Raw genomic sequence first — 25,191 nt, 5'->3', positions numbered from 1 at the left:
TGCGTAGGGAGGAGAGGGGGAAAGAGAGGTGGAGAGAGTGGAGGAACGAAGGACAGAACGAGGGGAAATGTATGGGTGCGAGGAGGAGGTGAGGGCCATTGGAAAGTTTACCTCTGTGTAAGGGGAGGGGACCAGGAAGATAACTTTGTTTCTGTGAGGGGCCTGAAATCCATGGAGTAAAAATCGGGCGGGTTCTACAACGGGTGGGAGATCAGTTCTGCCTGCTTACTGGCTAGGTGATGATGTTAAATATTACTCCATGTGTCGTCTTTCAGATGAGACATTAAATCGAGGCCCCATCTGCCCTCCAGGTGGATGCACAAGATCCCACACACTATTTGAATTAGAGCAGGGAAGTTATCCCCGGTGTCCTGACCAATACTTATCCCTCAACCAACATCACTAAAACAGATGATCTGGTTGTTATCAGATTACTGTTTGTGGGAGCTTGCTGTGCGCAAATTGGCTGCTGCATTTCCTACATTACAACAGTAACTACATTTCAAAAGTACTTCATTGGCTGTAAAGCGTTTTGGGATGTCCTGAGATCGTGAAAGGAGCTATAGAAATACTTCTTCTATATTACTCTGGACCACTGATCATTAATTACCACTATATTACTAATGGTCCCCTGGGCGATGGGCCCTGCAGTATGTCCAATCATCATTGAGCAGGTTTCCAAACAGCACAACTCAATTCTTGGCCATAAAGTCATCATTTGCTGGTTGTCGATGACAACTGAACACACATTTTAATTTTTAAAAATTCATTCACGGGATGTGGGCGTCGCTGGCAAGGCCAGCATTTATTGCCCATCCCTAATTGCCCTTGAGAAGGTGGTGGTGAGCTGTCTCCTTGAACCGCTGCAGTCCATGTGGTGATGGTACTCCCACAGTGCTGCCTATGTTGTAGTGGTTTGTTACAACTGAGGGGCTTGTTAAGAGTCAGCCACATTGCTGCGGGTCTGGGGTCACATATAGGCCAGACCAGGTAAGGGCGGCAGATTTCCTTCCCTGAAGAACATTAGTGAACCAGATGGGCTTTTACGACAATCCGGTAGTTTCATGGTCACCATTACTGACACTAGCTTTTTATTCCAGATTTTTTTAATTAACTGAATTTTATATAACCCTTATTATTTTATTTGTGTTTCCGATTTTCAATTCTATATCCTGCAGGAGTCCCAGCAGCATCGCATTAGCGAGTACGCTTGGGCTCTCTCTGACTCTATATCTCTCTTTATCTCTGTCTCTTTTTCTCTCTCTGCCTTGTTCTCTTTCTGTCTCTGTCTCGCTCTCTGTTGCTCTCTGTCTGTCTCTCTCTCGCTCTGGCAGGGTACTCCACCTAGTGGCAGCGCTGTGAAACATAGAAACATAGCAGATAGGAGCAGGAGTAGGCCATTCGGCCCCTCGAGCCTGCTCCGCCATTCAATGAGATCATGGCTGATCATCCAAATTCAGTACCCTGTTCCTGCCTTCTCCCCATATCCCTTGATCCCTTTAGCCTTAAGAAATATATCCAACTCCTTCTTGAATACATAATAAGAACATAAGAACATAAGAAGTAGGAGCAGGAGTAGGCCATACGGCCCCTCGGGCCTGCTCCGCCATTCAATAGGATCATGGCTGATCCGAATCTAGATTCACGTCCACTTCCCTGCCCTCTCCCCGTAACCCCTAATTCCCTTATCTGCTAGGAAACTGTCTATCTCCATTTTAAATTTATTTAATGTTGCAGCTTCCACAGCTCTCTGGGGTAGCAAATTCCATAGATTTACTACCCTCTGAGTGAAGAAGTTTCTCCTCATCTCAGTTTTGAAAGGGCAGCCCCTTATTCTTAGATTATGCCCCCTAGTTCTAGTCTCACCCATCAGTGGAAACATCCTCACCGCATCCACCCGATCAAGCCCCCTCACAATCTTATATGTTTCGATAAGATCGCCTCATTCTTCTGAACTCCAATGAGTAGAGTCTCAACCTACTCAACCTTTCCTCATACGTCAACCCCCTCATCTCCGGAATCACCGAGTGAACCTTCTCTGAACCGCCTCGAGAGCAAGTATATCTTTTCTTAAATATGGAAACCAAAACTGCACGCAGTATTCCAGGTGTGGCCTCACCAATACCCTGTATAACTGCAGCAAGACTTCCCTGTTTTTATACTCCATCCCCCTTGCAATAAAAGCCAAGATTCCATTGGCCTTCCTGATCACCTGCTGCACCTGCATACTAACTTTTTGTGTTTCATGCACCAGGACCCCCAGATCCCTTTGTACTGTAGCACTTTGCAGTTTCTCTCCATTTAGATAATAACTTGCTCTTTGATTTTTTTCTGCCAAAGTGCATAACCTCACACTTTCCAACATTATATTGCATCTGCCAAATCTCTGCCCACTCACTTAGCCTGTCTATGTCCTTTTGCAGGTTTTTTATGTCCTCACTCACTGCTTTCCCTCCCATCTTTGTATCGTCGGCAAACTTGGATATGTTGCACTCGGTCCCTTCCTCCAAATCGTTAATATAGATTGTAAAGAGTTGGGGTCCCAGCACTGACCCCTGCGGAACACCACTAGTTACTGATTGCCAGCCCGAGAATGAACCATTTATCCCAACTCTTTGTTTTCTGTTAGATAGCCAATCTTCCACCCATGCCAATATATTACCCCCAATCCGTGATTTCTTTTCTTGATCAGTAATCTTTTGTGTGGAACCTTGTCAAATGCCTTTTGGAAGTCCAAATATACTACATCCACTGGTTCCCCTTTATCCACCCTGTATGTTACATCCTCAAAGAATTCGAGCAAATTTGTCAAACATGACTTCCCCTTCATAAAACCATGCTGACTCTGTCCTATTAAATTATGTTTATCCAAATGCTCTGTTACTGTTTCCTTAATAATGGACTCCAACATTTTGCCAACCACAGATGTTAGGCTAACTGGTCTATAGTTTCCAGCTTTTTGTCTACTTCCCTTCTTAAATAAGGGTGTTACATTAGCAGTTTTCCAATCTGCCGGGACCTTTCCTGAGTCCAGGGAGTTCTGGAAAATAATCACCAATGCATCCACAATCCCTACCGCCACTTCTCTCAAGACCCTAGGATGTAGGCCATCAGGTCCGGGGGATTTATCCGCCTTAAGTCCCATTATTTTACTGAATAGCATCTCCTTAGTGATTTTAATCGTGTTTAGCTCCTCCCCCCCCATTGCCCCCTGTTTGTCCAGTGTTGGGATATTTTTAGTGTCCTCTACAGTAAAGACTGATACAAAATATTTGTTCAGCGTCTTTGCCATCTCCATGTTCCCCACCACTAGTTTCCCGGTCCCATCCTCTAAGGGACCAATGTTCACTTTAGCCACCCTTTTTCTTTTTATATAGCTGTAGAAACTCTTGCTATCTGTTTTTATATTTTTTGCTAGTTTACTTTCATAATCTATCTTCCCTTTCTTAATTAATCTTTTAGTTATTGTTTGCTGGCTTTTAAATGCTTCCCAATCTTCTATCCTCCCACTAGATTTGGCTACTTTATATGCCCTTGTTTTCAGTCGGATACTATCCTTTATTACTTTACTAAGCCACGGATGGCTGTCTTTTCTTTTATTCCCCCTTTTCCTCAGTGGAATATATTTATCTTGAAAGATGTGAAATATCTCCTTGAATGTAGACCACTGCTCTTGTACCGTCTTACACTTTAATCTGTTTTCCCAGTCCACTTTAGTCAATTCTACTCTCATACCTTCATAGTCTCCTTTATTTAAGCTCAGTACGCTGGTTTGAGATCCAACTCTCTCATCCTCAAACTGAATTTGGAATTCAACCATATTATGGTCACTCATTCCAAGGGGATCCTTTACTAGGACATTTTTTATTAATCCTGTCTCATTACACAGGACCAGATCTAAGATTGCCTGCCCCCTGGTTGGTTCAGTTACATACTGCTCAAGGAACCCATCCCTAATACACTCTATGAACTCTTCCTCAAGGCTGCCATGCCCAATTTGATTAGTCCAGTCAATATGAAAATACATTTAATGAATTGGCCTCAACTGCCTTCTGTGGTAGAGAATTCCACAGGTTCACCACTCTCTGGGTGAAAAAAATCCTCCTCATCTCTGTCCTAAATGGCTTACCCCTTATCCTTAGACAGTGACCCCTGGTTCTGGACTCCCCGACCATCAGGAACATCCTTCTAGCATCTAGTCTGTCTAGTCCTGTTAGAATTTTATAAGTTTCAATGAGATCCCCTCTCATTCTTCTAAACTCCAGCGAGTACAATCCCAATCGACCCAATCTCTCCTCATACGTCATTCCTGCCATCCCAGGTATCAGCCTGGTGAATCTTCGCTGCACTCCTTCCATGGCAAGAACATCCTTCCTCAGATAAGGAGAACATCCTTCCTCAGATAAGGCACAGCCTCACAGCCGACTCTGGGTATTGTACTTTTGCCACTGCTATTGTGGAACCTGATCAGTTGGATGGGTAGGGGGATCATTGGGGAGGAAAGGATTAGATTGGTCAGCATTTATGTTAATGAGCTGTTGCAGATCCAAAACGGTGGATTTTACTGAGGGACAAGAGCAGTATAGATGGGCAGGATCAGCTTATATGGGAGCTAGGGATGCTGACCAGAATGTTTACTGATGTGATCCCAAGTGTTACAGGAGTTGCCAGTGTCTGTCACTGGATTGGAAAGTTAGATATTTCAGGACCGTCCCTCTCTTCTGTTTAAATATACCGATAATTTGTTAGTTCATTGTTTTAATGGACTCTAATACACAATAAGTTTATCCCAGGGTTGATTATTATGTCTATATCTTAACTTTGCTACACAGTGCTAATGTTTGTGAAAGAATTCTCTGCTTGACATGAATGGAACCCGGAACAGCGCCCCCTTGAGATGGCACCAGGCAGCAACCTGCTGACATGCTTGCCGGAATATTGAGAGCTTGAGTATCCTAATTCACATTAAATCCAGTTCACCCATCACCCCTGTGCTCGCTGACCTACATTGACTCCCGCTTCAGTAACGCCTCGATTTAAAATTCTCTGCCTTGTGTTCAAATCCCTCCATGGCCTTGCCCCTCCCTATCTTTATAACCTCCTCCAGCCCTGCAATCCTTCGAGATATCTGCGCTCCTCCAATTCTGGGCTCTTGTGTATCCCCGATTTCTTTCGCTCCACCATTGGTGGCCGTGCCTACAGCTGCCTAGGTCCTAAGCTCTGGAAATCCCTCCCTAAACTTCACCGCCTCTCTACCTTGCTCTCCTCCTTTAAGAGGCTCCTTAAAACGTACCTTTTTTTGACCAAGCATTTGGTCACCTGTCCGAATATCTTCTCATGTGGCTCGGTGCCAATATTTTTCTGTTTACGCTCCTGTGACGTGGCTTGGGGACATTTTACTACGTTAAAGGCGCTATATAAATGCAACTGATGGCTTTTCCTAGCGGTAACATTCTCCCACTGACTGGCTATTCTTGCTCCGCCAGCCCCCAGTACGGAGCGGGACAGCAGTGCTGCTATGATGCCAAAGGCAGACAGATTCTGACCAGAGACTCCATAGGAGGCAGCACCCCCGACCGAGGGCACGACTGGGGATCCCCGCCGTACGTCAATCCCCCGAGAATCCCTGGCTTCTCTCACGGCATCTACGATGTGATTAGTTTCTATTACTGCTGCCTGTGGTCTGATAACTGCCAGTACTACTTCCTGCACCGGCCCTCAAGTAACTGCACGACCTACAGACCTCCAAAAGCCAGTAAGTGATGCCAGCAACGATGATTTATTAGTGTAATGACGCGCAAAGGAACAGTTAGACAATAAAGGACATTCTAAGTGCCCGTGGAGAGCATTTTGCCAAACAAGATGAAAGCTAAGGTTTGTTTGCCAGGCCTGTTCTCAATTTAGTCGAACCAGCCAAAATCCATTTTTATTACGCAACGCTAAACATAACAGTTTATGATAATCAACTGCAGCTTATTTCTTTATTAACATGCAGTCCTAGCATTAGGATTGTTAAAGGGACATTGTTGTAGTTTTTGGGGAGGATGTGTGGATGTTCTGCCACTGGAAACTGTTGATAGGCCTCACTATGAATGCCCCCGCTTCCTAGATGCCATATTGGCAGCCAGAAAAATCTGGAGCCACACAGATACTTGAGCTGGTGGCACCCTAGCTGTTGGTTATCTTGAGGGGCAGTTCCATCTTGCCACTGTTGCAGTACATTGCAGCAACGCAGAGTCGACAGTATAACTCTGGAGTCGGAATCAAATCTGACTGTCGGACGGAGCAGCATGAGACCCCCCTGGAAGGCGGCCATCTTACACCCCTTGGGCACAATGCTGTATGAGGAATAATCCCAAGCTAAGTTTGTTGGACCTTTTACCAATTTCAATGGAGCTTTTTAGCAGTGATTCGAGAGCCTGGGCACTTCTGCCCGCACTGTCAAAACATTCAAAGTTTACCGGTCAGCGAGCAGAGCTTTGCACACAAGTACTTTGGGTGACAGTGTAAAACCGGTAATATCGGATCAGCCGCCGGTTATACATTTCTCTTTGACTTTCATATCTATTGAAGATATCGCCGGTTTTACACCTGTCAAAATTACCCCCAGTGACACTCTACTCAAGGGGCAGGATTTTCATTCAGGAGTCGGGTTGAAGGCGGGACTACAACTTTCGGGGTTGTAGTCCCGCCTCCATCGAGATGCGGCCAATCCACGCGATTTTAACTTGATTGACCTTGTTGAGCCCGCCCAGCGGACTCAGCAGGCCAATTAAGGGCCACCCGGCAACAGGTGATGTCACAGACTGAAATTTCATCTGTCAAGAGGTTTTGACAGGTGAAATATCAGTGTTTCACAGCTGTTTGAAGCTGTCAAACACTGACAGTCTTACTTCTAACCTGAGTCCTTCGCCACAGACTCAGTTAGAAATCTCTCCTGCACAGAAAGCTGCAGGCTGTCACTTTTGACAGTTCGCAGCCGTTCTGCTTTCTGTGCCGGTGAGATGAGGGACTCCTGGAACCTAAAGGAAGGAAGGCTGAAAAGGTAAGAAAAGGTATGTAAAACTTCTTTAATCACTTTAGACACACCAAACACACTTGCCTTTGCACTCATGCACACATCACTCACCTGAACACTGTCATCTCGACCCCTCCAAGTCCTTCAACCCGACGGCCCGCTTCCTCTAACTTGGCATGGTTTGGAGCCGTCGGGAATCCCACACTTCAACATCAAAAATAGGGATTAGGCTAAAAACTACCTATTAACAGGCATTTAATTGGCACTAATCCCTTCCCGCCTCGGGTAGGCGGGTCCCAGTGCGGGGCAGGTACCCGCCTCCTTTGAAACTGGCATGGAGGCGGGTTTGGGTGCGGGATGGGGTCGGGACCCCTGATTTTGGGATTTTAACCCCCCGCACGCCTCCAATCCCGACTCCACGGCCCAATGAAAATCCTGCCCAAGGTGAGGTCTGACCAGAGCACTGTACAGTTTGATCATGACTTCTCCTGCCTTGTAGTCACATGTTTGCCTATACAGTTTGTAAAGTCTGTGGGTTGTGCAGTTAATAAATACACAGACTTCAGAAGTAACAAACAAACAGGTCTTTACTATTCGAAGGTCCGGGCGAATCTGCCCCAGCAATCCTGCCACAACACTTATATACTGGTGTGGTCACTATCGGTATTACAGTATACAGAAGCCAAACAAATAGTGCCACGCCTAAAGTAGTTCTCTTAAAGGTGAACGGTTACATTCAATAGTTCCCTTAAAGGTAGACGGGTACATACACTACAATCCTCCCTTTTTAGCTTATTACTTACAGAGTCTCCGTTAAACATACATATCTTCAACTTCCTATAAACAAATTACAGATATAATCTCGGTGGAGTCAATGTCATATAAAACAATTTACAGATATAATCTCGGTGGGAACAGTTCACAGGTTCAGTCTCTGCGGAAACAGTTCATAGATTCAGTCTCTGATCTTGACTCGTTCCGAACAACATTTCTTTGGTGTAGCCAGTTCACCTGGCTAGCGTGACTCCTCCATAGCCTTTTTCTTGACGTAACAGCTTGAACTTTCGTCCTGTTGAACCAGCAGTGCGGACTTTTACAACCAACTGGCTGTCTTGGCATTTTCCAGTTTTTCAACTAATTTAGCTCCTTTCGTAGTGTTCCGCCTGAGATGGTAGAAGTGCTAATATTTTAGACAGTTATTATCTTCTGCTTCTTCTTTTTCTTTTCTGCCTTTTTGAAACTCTCGGAGCTCCTTTCTCGGCTGCCAGCTGTAGCGCCACCAACTCTCTATGTTCCTTAGACCTTAAGTGCTTCCTCCGGATTTCAGCACTTTGGGAGTTTTCATCACAAGCTGGGCAGACCACATCCTCGTAATATTCAGTGTCACTCAACAGGTCATGGTAATATTCGGGTTCGTCCTGAGTTAGGCCAGCGAGAGAGCCTTCTTCTTCCTCCTCACCCGTCTGGACGTTAGCTGACGGTGGTTCCTTCCCTAGACATCTTTCTTGAAAAGACTTCTTCATGCATTCATATTCATCCCGCTCTTCCTGGGTTGTCTGCCATTCCTTCACTACTGACCTCATTTGTGAGTTCAATACCTTCCCTTCCACCGGGGATTGCGGTATCAGGCTATTTAATCCTTCTACTGAAGCAGCTGTTTCAACATTCTTCTGTTCACATTGCCGTGATTCAACGAACTCTTCATAGAGTAAACTGTAACACAAAATCTGTGTTGCCACCTCAGTTATTTCTGTAACTTTTGGGAGCTCCGAATTCCTTCCCTTTGCAGATTGAAGCTCGTGTTCCCATTGTGGAGTCTTGTCTCTCAGCATGTGAAGGAGTTGGCTGACCGTTAACTCTTCCGCGGGGACTCTGTGGATCAGAGTCTTCACCATTTCATCCACCTTTCCCTCCAATGCTTTCACCTTCCTTTCCTCTTGTACTTTGGTTTCAAGCGCTCGAAGAAGTTGCGCCTTGATGCTCCCAAGCTCATGTTCAGAGCCCATTCTTACAGTCTCTGTGTTTCTTACAGTTTCCTTCCCTTCCACTGAAAGGATTCCCAGTTGACTCTTATTTTTCCCATGGGGTATACTTTATGCCCCGTGTATGTCTGCAATACGAACTTGGTATCTCTTAAGGGTATGTGTGAGAATAGCCGGTGGTAATCCCCTCGATTTATGACTGATACAGCTGATCCAGTGTCCAACTCCATTTTCACTTGGACTCCAGCTATTTTTAGCATGACCCAGATAGTTTGTAGGTCAGCTTCCTTACTCACATGGTGGATACTCAGACTACCCAGCTCCTGGCCGTTTGGATCTGAGTCTGGATTCTGTTCGTCTGAACTCTTCTCAGCCCCCTTGTATACCTTGTTGTACTTTTCTTGTGATGGCTTCCTTTGGTTGTTGGTCTTCTTCCCTGACCGGCATACCTTAGCGATGTGACCCAGTTTGCCACATTTCCTACATTCTTGGTTCTTAAACCAGCATTGATTCTGGTCGTGTGTTGTCTTCCCACAATGATAGCATTTTGTTGTACTCGAGGTAATTTGGTCCACCCTGAGCGCCGCCGCCTTTAGTTGCATTTCCGCCGTTCCTTTCGCTGCGGCTTCGTGTGATGCGGCTATAAGGACAGCCCTGTCAAGTGTAAGGTCGTTCTCTTCTAGTAGGCGCTTTTGCGTCCCTTCCTTGGACAATCCGCCTACGAACTTGTCTCGCAGTGCCTCTGTCAGATTCCCTCCGAACTGGCAGTATTTCGCTAGCCTACGCAGTTCGACCAAGTATTCTGCGTTGTTTTCGTCTTTCCGTTGCGTTCTTGCATAGAATTTGAATCGTTCAGCCAACATCAACGGTGTGGGGTTCAAGTGGTCCTTCAGAACAACCACAATCTCTTCGAAAGACTGATCCGCCGGTTTAGCTGGTGCTAGTAAATCCTTCAAGAGCCCGTATGTCTTTGCGCCCATCGAGTTTAACAATGTTATCGCCTTGTCATCTTCCTCTATTTTGTTGGCTTCACAATAGATCTCGATGCGTTCCACGTACGTGGCCCAGTCTTCTATCTCAGAATTAAAATCATTAATATTCCCTCGCTTAGGCATCTTTCTTCCCTTGGGAGCAGCACCAGTATTTCTTTAAGTATTCTTATTTATTTGTTTATTTCTAAGATGGCGGTTTTCCCGCGAAATCGGCGGTTTCCCGCTCTTTCCTTCTCTCCCCGCCCACTTCAATGGCGGTATGTCAATCAAGATGGCGGTTTTCCCGCGAAAATGGCGGTTTCCCGCTCTTCCTTTCTCGCCCCGCCCACTTCAATGGCGGTTTCCCGCTTCTGGCGTCTTCTCCGCCTAATGGCGGCTTCCCGCGTTTCTTCCCGGTGGAAGGGGTACGCTTCCCCCACAGCGGACAGGTTCAGCCGCTGGCTGGCTACCGCACAGCTCCCCTTACTCGGCTATGTCTTTTCCTCCCGCCCGCACGGTTCTACCGGCACTGGGTACACCCCGTTAACGGAGGACAGTTCAGCCGCTGGACTGGCTCTCGCGCAGTCTCTCTCTCCATACCCGGCTCTGTCACTCTCTCACCCGCACGTTCGGTGTTACCGGCCCTGGGTACCCCGTTGGTGGAGAACAGCTCAGCCGCTGGACTGGCTCTCGCGCAGTCTCTCACCCCGTTTTCGGCTGTGTCTCTCACCCACTCCCGCACGTTCGGTTTTGCCGGCTCTGAGTACCCCGTTGGTGGAGAACAGCTCAGCCGCTGGACTGGCTCCTTGCAGTCTCTCTCTCCGCACCCGGCTCTCACCCGCACGGTTCCCGTTCGCCTCCCCAGCCCTCTCGCAGACCGGTGTTTCCCTCCCCGGCTGTGGCTGGGTTTCTCTTCCCGCGCCTACTCGCAGGCTCAGCGCTTCATGGCTGCGGTCGCTGCCCGGATTTTTCCCGCCGATCGCGGTCCGGCTGTCACCCGACGCCGTTGGACCCGACTTTTGGCCGGCACAGCTTCCCCTCGACCGAGGTCGAGTGCTCTGCCCTTATCCTCCGGATACTTCTACACCTTCCCCTACTCACAGTCTCTTCGGCCGCCTTGTTTCTTGCTGGCCGGCTCACTCCGCACCGTGGCAGAAGGGTAGTCAGTGCCTGTTGCTGATACAGCTTTTGTTGTTAGTCTTCCTGCTTTCTGTTGTTGCAGCCTCGTGTTTTCTTTTGGTAGCACGACGAGGGCGGTTGTCTCTCTTCGACGCTCTTCGTTGCTTTTGGTAATCTTGCCGCAGTGTACGATCGGACTCGTCGCCACTGTAAAGTCTGTGGGTTGTGCAGTTAATAAATACACAGACTTCAGAAGTAACAAACAAACAGGTCTTTACTATTCGAAGGTCCGGGCGAATCTGCCCCAGCAATCCTGCCACAACACTTATATACTGGTGTGGTCACTATCGGTATTACAGTATACAAAAGCCAAACAAATAGTGCCACACCTAAAGTAGTTCTCTTAAAGGTGAATGGTTACATTCAATAGTTCCCTTAAAGGTAGACGGGTACATACACTACACAGTTCACCATTCTATTGTCTTTGCTGAACATGGAACACTGAGATCCCAAATGAAACCCTTAAGAGCTCTGATCTACCCCAGCTTACTGGAGGATTGTGGTGTTGTGGGTGTCTGCCAAGAAAGGAAGGTTCTGGAATGTAGAAAACATCTTTCGCCCCACCATTGGCGGCCGTGCCTTCAGCCGTCTAGGCCCTAAGCTCTGGAATTCCCTACTTAAATCTCTCCGCATCTCCACCTCGCTCTCCTTTTAAGACACTCGTTAAAATCTACCTCTTTGACCAAGCTTCTGATCACCTGTCCTGGTGTCTCCTTCTTTAGCTCAGTGTCAATTCTTGTCTGATAATGCACTTGTGAAGCACCTTGGGACATTTTATTACGTTAAAGGCGCTATCTAAAAGCAATTTAGGACTGAGACGAGGAGAAATTTCTTCACTCAGAGGGTGGTGAATCTTTGGAATTCTCTACCCCAGCAGGCTGTGGAGGCTCAGTCATTGAGTATATTCAAGACAGAGATCGATAGATTTTTGAATATTAAGGGAATCAAGGGATATGGGGATAGTTCAGGAAAGTGGAGATGAGGTAGAAGATCAGCCATGATCTTATTGAATGGCGGAGCAGGCGCGAAGAACCAAATGGCCGACTCCTCTTATTTCTTATGTTCTTATGAAAGTTGTTATTGAAACAATCAGATAGTCTGACAGATTTCCACCACAAGCTGGCACTGGAACCAGCACAACCAATCAGCTGAAGAGTCTGTGTGACCGATGCCCTGATAAAGCACCAACCTCAGATCCTGCATTGAGCCACGTGATCACAAATACTACATGGCTGCCTTGATCCATTCAGCTGCTGCGGCTGCACTGGATTACCTGTCCTCCCAGAGGTGGACGGCCTATAGAGGGCGCTAAGCGCGCCTGGGGCCAGCCATGAATATGTAATGAAGCTGCACTGAGGAAAATTGGCTTGTCCGCCGCAGTATAACACTGGCAGGTTGAAGAACAGATCGAGTGAAATTCTGGTGGCAAATCTGCTGATGAGGAAAATCGAGCCCCAAGGCCGCGATTTTGCCGGCGCTCAGGGTGGGGGGGGGGGTTTGGAGGCGGGTCAGAGGTTAAATTCGGAACCCGCTGTCAACCCGCCTCCACACAACTTTGCAAAGTGTCGGGTCTGGGAGTCCCGATCAGACCTGACACCAAGCAGCAGGAGAGGCATTTAAGGCTGTTAACAGCTTGTTAACTGCCTACATAATCCCTTTTTACAGGCTCTTCCCATTTTACTACACTTTCAGCGTGTTGCCCATCGTACGACAAACACGCCCGCTGATTGTGCCGGGTTCAGCAACTCGCTGAATTGTTGACAGCTGCTCCTGCAGCATAAAAGTGGACCTGCAACATGGCTGACTGTCAGAGGCCAGAACTTTGTGTTTTAAGGTTTCATAACACATTTTGTAGGTCTATTGAGCTTGTAAGAGTTTAAGCTGAGATCCCTATGCACTGTGACCTCCTTGGAAAACCCTCTCCCCACATTGACTGAGCGCTTGTAACATCTATTCCTCAACTGAGATATATACCAGCGGAATGGGAACCATTTATATCCTCTCATCATGGTCTTCATAATCGGAGGAAGAGCAGCCGCAGCAGCAGCAGAACCAGGCACAACAGCAGCACCAACAACAGGAGCGCCAACCTTCTCCTCAGCCACCTGATGCTGCACAGGGCAGAGGGCATCAGCGCAGGGCTGCACCTCACCGCAGGAGATACCCCCAACACAAGGTTTACAGGCCGAGGATGTCCTTCCTCAACATGTCTAAGCAGCAGTGCCAAAGGAGGCTGAGACTTCCGCGAGAGGTAGTCGCTGACATCTGCACAATGCTGCACCAACACCTGGAGCCCAGAGGAGCGGGTGGACACTCCTTACCAGTGGCTGTCAAAGTCACCACCGCCCTCAGTTTTTTTGCTTCAGGGTCCTTCCAGGGATCATCAGCAGACATCAGCGGCATCTCCCAGTCGGCCGCGCACGCTTGCATCACGCAGGTTACCGATGCCCTATTTGCAAAGTTGCACAATTACATCCACTTCTCCACGGATGAAACTAGTGTAACCGCGCGTGCGGTTGGCTTTGCAAATATGGCAGGCTTGCCAAGGGTGCAGGGCGTCGTAGACTGCACACATGTGGCTAGTAGGGCACCCCATCACAACCCAGCTGTATTTGTCAACTGCAAGGGCTTCCACTCCCTTAACGTCCAGCTGGTGTGTAACCACAGGAAGATCATTATGCATGTTTGCGCCAAGTTCCCTGGCAGTTGCCATGACTCGTTCATCCTGCGGCAGTCTACTGTGCCTCAGCTCTTCAATCCGCCAACCCAACTTTCCAGATGGCTACTTGGAGACAAGGGCTATCCTCTGAAGACGTAGCTCATGACACCGATGAGGAGGCCATCAAACGAAGCTGAGGAGCGCTACAATGCGAGTCATATTTCCACCAGATGCATCATTGAGCAAACCATCGGCTTGCTCAAAATGCGATTCAGATGCCTCGACAGATCAGGTCTCCAGAATCATCGTAGTCTGCTGTGCCCTGCACAACATCGCACAACAGCGTGGCTTACCGCTGCCTGAGGAACTAGTGGCTCAGCGCACAGCCTCCTCCTCCTCCTCCTCCTCAGAGGAGGAAGACCTTGCAGAGGCGGATGTGCCAGTTCCACCAGCACGCGAGCACATTGCTGGCCATGAGGCAATGGATGCACTAACCCATGCCAGATTCGCTTAAGTTTACGAAGCAAACACATGTGGCTGCCACCTTCTTAACACACCATGCACCATCTGTACAATAAACTTTGGGTTCCTATCACTCTCACCACCATCATTACAGATGAAAGGTGCCCTGACACCTCACTGTGACACTTCCATTTCTGGGCACACATAGGCCAACTCTTTGAATGTTTACCATCGCATTTCTTTATTACAGTTGAAATGACGATGATAATCTTCAATTTGTATTACATCAAAACACCCAAGTGACTACCCTTGTAACTATTTGTGTGTTAACTTTCTATTACGCGTGCTTCTACGTGATGCTTCCCCTGTGGCTTCAGCAGATGTGGAGGCACCTTGCTCACTTTCATGCTGCTCCTGCTTCGACACCTTTGGTGGACATCCTCTGGGTTTGCGAGCCTGGGAGGGCTCGGCAACAGTCTGCACCTCCTGCGGCTGTGCAGGGGCTGAGACGGCCATCTCAGTTGGGTGAGGAATCTGGGGCTCTGACCGACGGCTCCGCAGTGGCATGGGAGTGCAAGCGCTTGGAGAGGAGCCCACACTTCCTTGTTGTTGACCACCAAGATCCTTCTCATGGGTCGCCCGCACTTCACTGCTGGAGAGCACCATGCTGCACATCAGTGGGGTCATGAGGACCCGTCTCTGTACCGACAGTCCTCATAATGGGGACGTCCATGTACCTCTGGTGTCTCTCCTCAATAGATGCCCATCTATCCTCCATAGCAGACTATCTATTTAAAAGAGTCACCAAACTCTGTTGTGTCTGGCAAGTTATCTCCTCCAAGGAGGTTGCCACCCTCTCCATGTGGCACGTTCATGTACCATTGCCTCCACAAAGGCAGTGCTCATGTTTGAGATGGACTCCTCCATTCTCTCCACATTCACAGTTACCGTGGATGCAAACCCTGTCAGAGGCTCCTGCACTTGTTGCTGAAGTTCCAGCACCACACTCTTTCTGGATGGCCCCAGAGGCACAGTGTCTACATGCAGCTGAGCAGAGGTGGGAGTGCCCTGTGGCCTCCGACGAGTACTCTTCACTGCTATCCCTGTCTCCACCATCTGCTGATGCTCACTTGTGAGCTGTGATACACCAGGTGACAACACTACTCAATCTTGCGAATGACTCACCGAGGTGTGCGTGTCTGCGCTGGTGCTGGTTGCGCTCAATTCTGCTGACACTGCGCCCTCAGAGGCTGCAGCTTCCTCTGAGGAGTCTTCTGGCTCTTCCTCCTGGACAGTGGGGAGGGGTCTCTCGATGGTCCTGTGGGGGTAAAGGCATGATTTAGACATGTGATATTAATGTAACAGGCAGATCGAATTGTGCAGATGATCAGAACTCAATCTGTATGAAATAACAACAGAAAATGCTGGAAAAACTCAGCAGGTCAGGCAACATCCGTGGACAGAAATTTGAGTTGACGTTTCGGGTCGAATCAGATGCCATATCAGTCACTCATGCAATCTAAATGAGAAAGATGCAAATCTATTCTGTCACCAGCTTGCTCTACTGCGCCCATCTCACCGTCCCCCACTTCCAGCTCCTCAGCATCTCCGACGATGACGAGAGCAGCCTCCTCAGCGGTGGTCAAGTGGGCAATCGAAGTTGGGCCTCCTCCTGTCCTGCCCCTCTCCCTCATATTGTGGGCTCTCTTTTCCTGCAATGAGGGACACAAGTGGAGTTTGAGTGAGAAGGTTGGAGTGAGTGTGGAGAATCCATAGCACAGATGCTTAGAGGGAGACAAAGATGGAGTGAGGTGCCAATACCAAGGGTCCTCCCTGTGCGTTGTTAGCTGTTGTCATTGCATAACAGTGACAGCGAGTGTGAGGGGTGCATAGTAGAATGGTGCAGTGATTCTGTACATCGAGAGAGAGGGATGATTAAGGGTGCAAGGTATGTAAGGGTAAAGTGGGATGTGCAGGAGTAGGTTGACAATGCAGAGTGCTGGTGATGAGAGGAGATGGGGAGCAGATTGAAGGTAAGTGTGATGTTATACTCACTTTTGCTGTGCGTAGCAGGTCATTGAACCTTTTCCTGCACTGAACGCAGGTGCGTGCACACAAAGACCCGGCGCTCACCTCCTCAGCAATTTGCAGCCAGGCTGCCTTGGTTTGCTGAGGAGGCTTCCTCGGTCCGGTTGAGGGGACAGTACCTCTTGGCGCCCTCTCACACCCTCCACAAGAGCATGGAGGAAGTCATCATCGAATCGTGGAGATGCCTTTGGTCTTGAAGCAGTCATTTTGATATGTGCCACACCGAGAAGCAGTAGAATAGGAATGAAAAACCACAAGGCTGCATGGGCCCCTTAAATGCAGCTGGCTGACAGACGTCAGCAGAGGCGAGCAGCAGACCTGAACCCACTGATTGGGCCGGGTAGCGCGCACGACGGGCTTAATCAGCCCACTTAAGCCAAAATCGGTATTTCAGTGCGAATTAAACCGGCAGCGGGACCGGAACCCGCCGAACATCAAACCCGACTCCAACCCGCCTCCGCTCGTAAAATCGCGGCCCAAGTCTCCGAAACACAATGCGATGATTGCGGTTATGTTGTCTAGAAGCAGCACAAAGGCTTTCCCAATGTTCCAAGTTCTCCCCTCTCAACACCACGATATGTGAGATGCTCACCATAGTGGACTGGCTGAGAACTGTGACCTGACTGCGACTGGAAGATCTACGTGACCTGCAGATCCTTGGGACTAGATTTTCAACTTGCCGCACGGGTCAACCGGAACGAAAATTGGGCGGTGTCTATAACGGGCGTCCGATCCGCAACACCAGTTTCACGCCCAGGTGACAAGTTGAAAATTACCCCCTTGATTCTGAGATTGTAAACCATGAATCCAAATCGTAAAAACAAGGAAATTCCGAGGTCCTCCTTTTTAAAAAAAAAAAAAAAAATACATAAATAGTTCCAAAGTGTACCAACAAATGTTGGATTTCTTGAATTCTTTTCCAGGCACAGCATTTGGTGACCCACATCTCTTTACGTTTGATGGAGCTAACTTCACCTTCAATGGGAGGGGGGAGTACACGCTGGTAGAAGGAGAAGGAAATGCCACAAATAGAATATTGCAAGTCCAAGGAAGGACGGAACTGGTCAAGAATATAAATGGTAAGACTCCTCTTGCAGTGAACATTTACTGCGGTGCTGCGCGTCCCTTTCATGGTTTATGATCCCATTTCCATTTCGCAAAATGTCGCTGAGTTGGTCCACCCGCCGGTTTGTGTCATTGATGCAAAAGAAATGGGTTGTTGTATTGTAAAGTTTGGTGCGAATGACGTTACGTGATCCACATCTCCCAGATATGTCTTGATATTTTATGTCATTTCTTTCTTCCATGTCAGTTGCCTGTGTAGTATAGTGGAGTGTCAGTTGTAGCAGCTAATGGGTTAAAAACTGGTTATTTGTAGTACTTCAGGAGTTCTTTAGGAATTCTAACGACTGATCACACAAAGGCTAACTTTGAACTCCCAGCTTGGGTAGGTGATAGGAGGTGCTGTTACAAAAAGTTTTACCAGAAGAAAAAGTTGACTGAATTGTTTTAGTCTCTGTAATTAGCAAAAGAACTGGAGGCGACATGAGGAAAACAATTTTTTACGCAGCGAGTTGTTAGAATCGGGAACGTACTGGCTGCACGGGTGGTGGAAGCAATTTCAATAATAACTTCAAAAAGGGAATTGGATAAATGCTTGAACGTGGAAGGTGGAAAATTTTCAGGGAAAAATCCAGTTGGTCCCTTGATATTTTGATGATCCCAAATAGAGAACTACATGTTTTGTGGTGGGCAAGGCACAAGTAACTGGCAGTCAGCACATATCAACTGCTTCTGTTTAAAATTAATTGGATCTTTTGGGCTGATTTGAGGTTATGACTATTGGGAATGACTGAACAGGCTGGGGCTCTTTTCTCTAGAAAAGAGAAGGCTGAGAGGTGGCCTGATAGAGGTCTTTAAAATTATGAAGAGGTTCGATAGGGTAGACGTAGAGATGATGAGGATGAAATTGGGCTTGGTAGCGCCTGTTTTTTGGGCATTATGAGGCTTCTTACGGTTCAAAAATGGCGTCCGCGGCGCAAGTGCACACTTCTGTCACGAAGTGCACCGGACGCCATATTGGTAAAGGGGTTAGCGCGCATGTGCACCTAGCGTCTGCTGGAAGTATGCAGATCATGACACCAATCAGTGTGCAATGCTGATTTGACATCAGCGCTGCCATTTTGGAGTTCCATGCTCCAGCCTATGCCCTCTTTTAACCTCCCACAGCTGATCACGCGTTCAATGGCATGAACGACCCCCCACCAGTGCTAGTTAAAGGGATCATCAACTACTTACAGGTTAATTGCTGAATCATTTATTCTGGCTGTTGCTGTAATTCTACGTGTTTTAGGTGCTTTTCCATACTTGTTAAAAGTTTCACTAGTCTCAGGGAGTGGTCTGGTTGGTGCTGAAGTACTTTTTTGGTGACTTGAAGGCTTGTGGACAAACCAGTTGCTTCCACATATGGGTGACCTAGTAGGGTTTCCTCTTGGCGTTGAGCATGACTGAGAGAATGTGCAGAGGCCACACAGAGCAGGACAAGCTGCTAGAAGAGGGAGGAAGAGGAGGAGCGGGGGGCGGAGAAGGGCTCTCAGCAGGAGGCCATATCCGCAGAGGGTCTTCAGGGAGCAGATATGTTGGAGAACAGATTGCTGGAGTGCTGTGACGCCCTGGACGGCCCTTTGTACACTGGTATCCAGAGCCATTATGGCAGCAGGCTGAGCTTCCATGACAGCAGGCTGAGCTTCCACTGCAGCACTCAGACATTGGGTGGTTGCTGCTTGCACTGCACCGGAAACTGAGACATCGGCCATCAGACGCTGTATCATGGTTGGCTCCTCAGGTGTGTTGGTGGAGGAGACCACCCGTTCCATGCTGGAAAATATGGGCTCCAAGCTCTGCGCAAAGCCCTGTGCCCAGTTAGTGCAGGACTCTTCCATGCTCCTTGACATTGAACACAGGCTTTCTGGCAGGCTTTCCAGTGCTCCAAGCATTTTGGTGTGTACACCCATCAGCCTTCTTCGGTAGCCTGGCCCATCGAAGTCTTCATCTGAGTCCTCTACAGCAGAACTCATGTGCGACTGCACCCACCGGCGAGCTGGCACCTGCGCTATCCTCTCTCTTCGCCCTTGCTCCTGCTCACTTGTGCCTGGTGTCTCACCATGTGCAGATCCCACCTCTATGCTCTCCTCTGAATTACGCGCAGTGTCAGTCTCTGAGTTGGTGGCTGCGGCTGTGGTGGAATCGACTGCGTAAAAACGTTTTTCCTCACGTTCCCCCCTGTATCTCTTGCCCAAAACCTTAAATCTGTGCCCCTAGTCCTTGTACCATCAACTAGTGGGAACAGCCTTTCTCTGTCTAGCCTATCCAAACCCATCATAATCTTGTACACCTCTATCAAATCACCCCTCAACCTCCTTTGCTCTAATGAAAACAACTCCAGCTTCTCCAACCTGTCCTTGTAGCTGAGATCTCCCATCCCCAGAACCATTCTGGTAAATCTCCTCTACACCCTCTCAAGGGCCTTCACATCCTTCCTAAAGTGTGGTGACCAGAACTGGACACAATACTCCAGTTGTGGCCTAACCAGCGCTTTATAAAGATTCAGCATAACTTCTCTGCTTTTGTACTCAATATCTCTATTTATGAAGCCCAAGATCCCATATGCTTTGCTAACCACTCTCTCAATGGCCCGTATTTTCCGAACCCTACGGGTGTGTACGAGCTGTGTACACACCCGTGGGGACCTCGCAAGTGCCGGTTTCAGGTATGCAAAGCGCATGCGCTGAAAACTGGCATTTCCGATCTGTTAAGAATCCTCTTGACAGATCGCATGCCTGCCCTGGAGAAGGGCCTCTGGGGTGTAGAGTTCCACTTTCTGCAGAACCTCCGCCCGCTGAAATCCCTTATACTGTAAAATCTTACACCTGGTAAAAGCAGGCTTGCTTTTACCACCATAAGAGTTTTAAAAAGTAAAAAAAAAAATTTTTCACTCATTTATACTTTTAAAAAAGGTAAGTTTATTTTTAGCCCTGTAAAAAACATTATTTTTTTTTCAAAATATTAAATTTTTGTTTAAAATATTTAATTTAATGTAATTTTAACTAATTTTAAAAACGGGATTTAAAAAAAAAAATATTTAATGTTTTGATGTGTTTTTGGAGTGATCTCCATTCATACTTTTGACAGGTCTAAGCTGTCAAAAGTATGAAGGGAGATTCTCATCTTTCATTACTTCCCCATGGCCCACGTGATCCCAGGGATGTTTGCAAACCACATGCGCCCCAGGGATACCTGGGTCCTGTGCATTTCGTAGAGCAGAGGCCCAGGAGCGGAAATGGCCAGACCTCTGGAGGCCTCAGCCCAATATTTTTAAGCCACATTTCTGTTATTGCCAATACATCATATTGCCACATGGCTAATTGTGCTTGTAGCTCACCAACCTTATTCACCACACTTTGTGCATTTACGTACATGCACTCTAAACCCATTTTTGAATTTTTCGTAGTCTTTCTTAGTCTGCTTCTATCTAATGTGGTACTACTTCTGCCTCTAGTACCACTTTCTTCTCTAGTACAATCCAACACTCTCACTCTTTTATGCACCTTATTCCTCTTTTCTACTCCTATATGCTGGTGCCCATCCCCCTGCCAAGCTAGTTTAAACCCTCCCCAACAGCACTAGCAAACATCCCCGTGAGAATATTGGTCCCGGCTCTGTTGTGGTGTAACCCATCCGGCTTGTACAGGTCCCACCTTCCCCAGAAACGGTCCCAATGCCTCAGGAATCTAAAGCCCTCCTTCCTGCACCATCTCTCCAGCCACGCATTCATCTGTTCTATCCTCCTATTCCTGTACTCACTAGCACGTGGCACCAGGAGTAATCCGGAGATTACTACCTTTGAGGTCCTGCTTTTAAATCTCCCTCCTAGCTCCTTATAGTCTGCCTGCAGGACCTCATCCCTCTTTCTGCCTATGTCGTTGGTGTTATGGACAACGACCTCTGGCTGTTCACCCTCCCCCTCAGAGTGTCCTGCAGCTGCTCGGTGACATCCTTGACCCTGGCACCAGGGAGGTAACACACCATCCTGGAGTCACGTCTGCAGCCACAGAAACGCCTATCTGTTCCCCTACCACTATTTTTCTTCCACTCTTCTTCCTCCCGCTCCTCTGCAGCTGAGCCACCTGTAATGCCGTGGACTTGGATAAGAACATAAGAAATAGGAGCAGGAGTAGGCCAATTGGCCCCTCGAGCCTGCTCCGCCATTCAATAAGATCATGGCTGATCTGATCCTAACCGCCAATCCACTATGACAGGACTATCTCCTGAATCTAACAGCATTAGACACACGAAAACAGGAGCAGGATCAGGCTACACGGCCCCTGGGCCCGCTCCGCTACCCACAGGGCCATGACCTATCCGAACCTAGACTCATGAGTTTGATCTTGGTCCATAAATGGATATGACCGATCCCAGGCTGTGAGTTGAGTGTTATCACAGAGCAGTGAGCCTAGTCTCTACCAGATTGTGTGTTCTGTCCAGCAACGCCTTGATTTAAAAATTCTCATCCTTGTTTTCAAATCGCTTCAGGACCTCGCCCCTCCCTCTCTCCAGCCCCACAACCCTCTTAAGATCGCTGCACTTCTCCAATTCTGGCCTCTTGCACCTCCCTGATTTTAATCACTCCACCGTTGGTGGCCGTGCCTTCAGCTGCTGGGACCCTAGGCTCTGGAATTCCCTCCCTAAACCTCTCCGCCGCTCTACCTCTCTCCTTTAAGATGCTCCTTAAAACTTACCTCTGTGACCACCTGCCCTAATATCTCCTTATGTGGCTCGGTGTCAAATTTTGTTTCATATCTGTGAAGCACCTTGGGACGTTTTACTACGTTAAAGGTGCTATATAAATGCAAGTTGTTGTTGTTGTTGTGAGTGTCATCACAGAGCAGTGAGCCCAGTCAATGCCTTGTTTACTAAAAATGTGGGCTCTTTTTAATCGTGATATTTTACAAAATTACCCCTGCTGAATATACAGCATTGCTTTGATATTCATTAAGTATTTACCATGTTGGATGTTTTTCAACTTAATATGCTGAGCTGTAATTCGTTACTCCTAATTATAAGGTGAGAGAGCTTGAGCTGAGCTTTTCTTTGGTACCACTCGGAAGATGGTTTTCAATATTCCACCGTCTGGTAGTGGGACTAGAAAATGCAGTACACATAAGAACATAAGAAATAGGAGCAGGAGTAGGCCAATCGGCCCCTCGAGCCTGCTCCGCCATTCAATAAGATCATGGCTGATCTGATCCTAACCGCCAATCCACTATCACAGAACCATCTCCTGCATCTAACAGAATTAGACACACGAAATAGGAGCAGGATCAGGCTACACGGCCCCTGGGCCCGCTCCGCTACCCACAGGGCCATGACCGATCCGAACCTAGACTCATGTCCAAATTCCTGCCCGCTCCCCGTAACCCTTAATTCCCTTTACTTCTAGGAAACTGTCTATTTCTGTTTTAAATTTATGTAATGATGTAGCTTCTACAGCTTTTTGGGGCAGCATATTCCATGGACCTACCACCCTCTGAGTGAAGTAGTTCCTCCTCATCTCAGTTTTGAAAGAGCAGCCCCTTATTCTAAGACTATGCCCCCTAGTTCTAGTTTCACCCATCATCGGGAACACCTTCCCTGCATCCACCCGATCCAACCCCTTCACAATCTTATATGTTTCAATAAGATCGCCTCTCATTCTTCTGAACTCCAATGAGTAGAGTCCCAATCTACTCAACCTCTCCTCATATGTCCATCCCCTCATCCCCGGGATTAACCGAGTGAACCTTCTTTGTACTGACTCGAGAGCAAGTATGTCCTTTCTTAAGTATGGACACCAAAACTGTACGCAGTATTCCAGGTGCGGTCTCACCAATACCTTGTACAACTGAAGCAATACCTCCCTATTTTTATATTCTATCCCCCTAGCAATGAAAGCCAACATTCCATTGGCCTCTTTAATCACTTGCTGCACCTGCATACTAACCTTTTGAGTTTCGTGCACCAGGACCCCCAGATCCTTTTGTACTTCAGTACTTTCCAATTTCTTGCCATTAAGATAATAACTTGCTCTACGATTTTTCCTGCCAAAGTGCATAACCTCACACTTTCCAGTATTGTATTCCATCTGCCAAATCTCTGCCCACTTACTTAGCCTGTCTATGTCCCCTTGAAGGTTTTTTATGTCCTCCTCACTCACTACTTTCCCCCCCATCTTAGTATCATTTGCAAACTTTGATATGTTACACTCGGTCCCCTCCTCCAAATCGTTTATAGATTGTAAAGAGTTGGGGACCCAGCACTGACCCCTGCGGAACACCACTAGTTACTGATTGCCAGTCTGAGAATGAACCATTTATCCCAACTCTCTGCCTTCTGTTAGATAGCCAATCCTCTATCCATGCCAGAATATTACCCCCAATCCCGTGATTTTTTATCTTAAGCAATAATCTTTTGCGTGGCACCTTGTCAAATGCCTTTTGGAAGTCCACTGGTTCCCCTTTATCCACCCTATATGTTACTTCCTCAAAGAACTCCAGCAAATTTGTCAAACATGACTTCCCCTTCATAAAACCATGCTGACTTTGTCCTATTAAATTATGATTATCCAAATGTCCTGTTACTGTCTCCTTAATAATGGACTCCAAAATTTTACCTACCACAGATGTTAGGCTAACCGGTCTATAGTTTCCAGCCTTCTGTCTACTGCCCTTTTTAAATAAGGGTGTTACATTAGCAGTTTTCCAGTCTGCCGGGACCATTGCCGAGTCCAGGGAGTTTTGGAAAATTATTACCAATGCATCCACAATCCCTACTGCCACTTCCCTCAAGACCCTAGGATGTAAGCCATCAGGTCCAGGTGATTTATCCGCCTTGAGTCCCATTATTTTACCGAGTACCACTTCCTTAGTGATTTTGATCGTGTTTAGCTCCTCCCCCCCTTTAGCCCCCTGTTTGTCCAGTGTTGGGATATTCTTAGTGTCTTCTACTGTAAAGACTGATGTAAAATATTCATTCAGTGTTTTTGCCATCTCCATATTTCCCACCATTAATTTCCCGGTCTCATCCTCTAAGGGACCAACATTTACTTTAGCCACCCTTTTTCTTTTTATATAACTATAAAAACTCTTACCATCTGTTTTTATATTTTTTGCTAATTTACTTTCATAATCTATCTTCCCTTTCTTAATCAATCTTTTTGTTATTTTTTGCTGTCTTTTAATGTTTTCCCAATCCTCTATCCTCCCACTAGATTTGGCTACCTTATATGCCCTTGTTTTTAGTCGAATACTATCCTTAATTTCTTTACTTAGCCACGGATGGCTGTCTTTTCTTTTATACCCTTTTCTTCTCAGTGGAATATATATTTTTTGGAAGTTGTAAAATAACTCCTTAAATGTACACCACTGATCATGTATCGTCTTACCCTTTAATCTATTTTCCCAATCCACTCTACTCAACTCCGCTCTCATACCTTCATAAAAGAAAAAGGCTGAAAATGTGAAATTAGAGCAGTGAATGCATGCAGCTTCGATAATGTTTGAAGTAGAGCAGGATCTTCCCCTTGGTTCCCATGCCAACATTCCCACCTCAGCCAACACAACTAAAAGCAGATTTAAAAAAAAAAACTCTCATTGCTGTTTTTGGGACCTTTCTGTGCGCAACTTGGCTGCTGTGTTTATCTACATAAAAACAGTAACTGCGCCTCAAATAGTAATTCATTGTATATGAAGTGACAGGTGATGTTTCTAAGGGACATGGTGAGATTCTACATAAATA

General features: G+C 47.2%; 1 protein-coding gene across 2 annotated transcripts in view; it reads left to right on the top strand.

Moving 5' to 3' along the window:
* The window catches only part of susd2 (sushi domain containing 2), a 140,193-nt gene that overhangs the window by 78,364 nt on the left and 36,638 nt on the right, over positions 1–25,191 (top strand). For both annotated transcript variants that reach the window (XM_085961809.1, XM_085961808.1), the window contains 2 exons: positions 5,487–5,755; positions 17,283–17,438. In XM_085961809.1, the coding sequence (XP_085817935.1) occupies positions 5,487–5,755; positions 17,283–17,438 (425 nt within the window). The remainder of the gene's footprint in view (positions 1–5,486; positions 5,756–17,282; positions 17,439–25,191) is intronic.

Source organism: Somniosus microcephalus, chromosome 19 (genome assembly GCF_052327205.1).
Source record: "Somniosus microcephalus isolate GS21.2 chromosome 19, FLI_Smic_1.0, whole genome shotgun sequence".
Taxonomy (NCBI): domain Eukaryota; kingdom Metazoa; phylum Chordata; class Chondrichthyes; order Squaliformes; family Somniosidae; genus Somniosus; species Somniosus microcephalus.
Note: the sequence above shows the minus strand (reverse complement) of the source record. Positions and strands in the feature narration are given on the sequence as shown.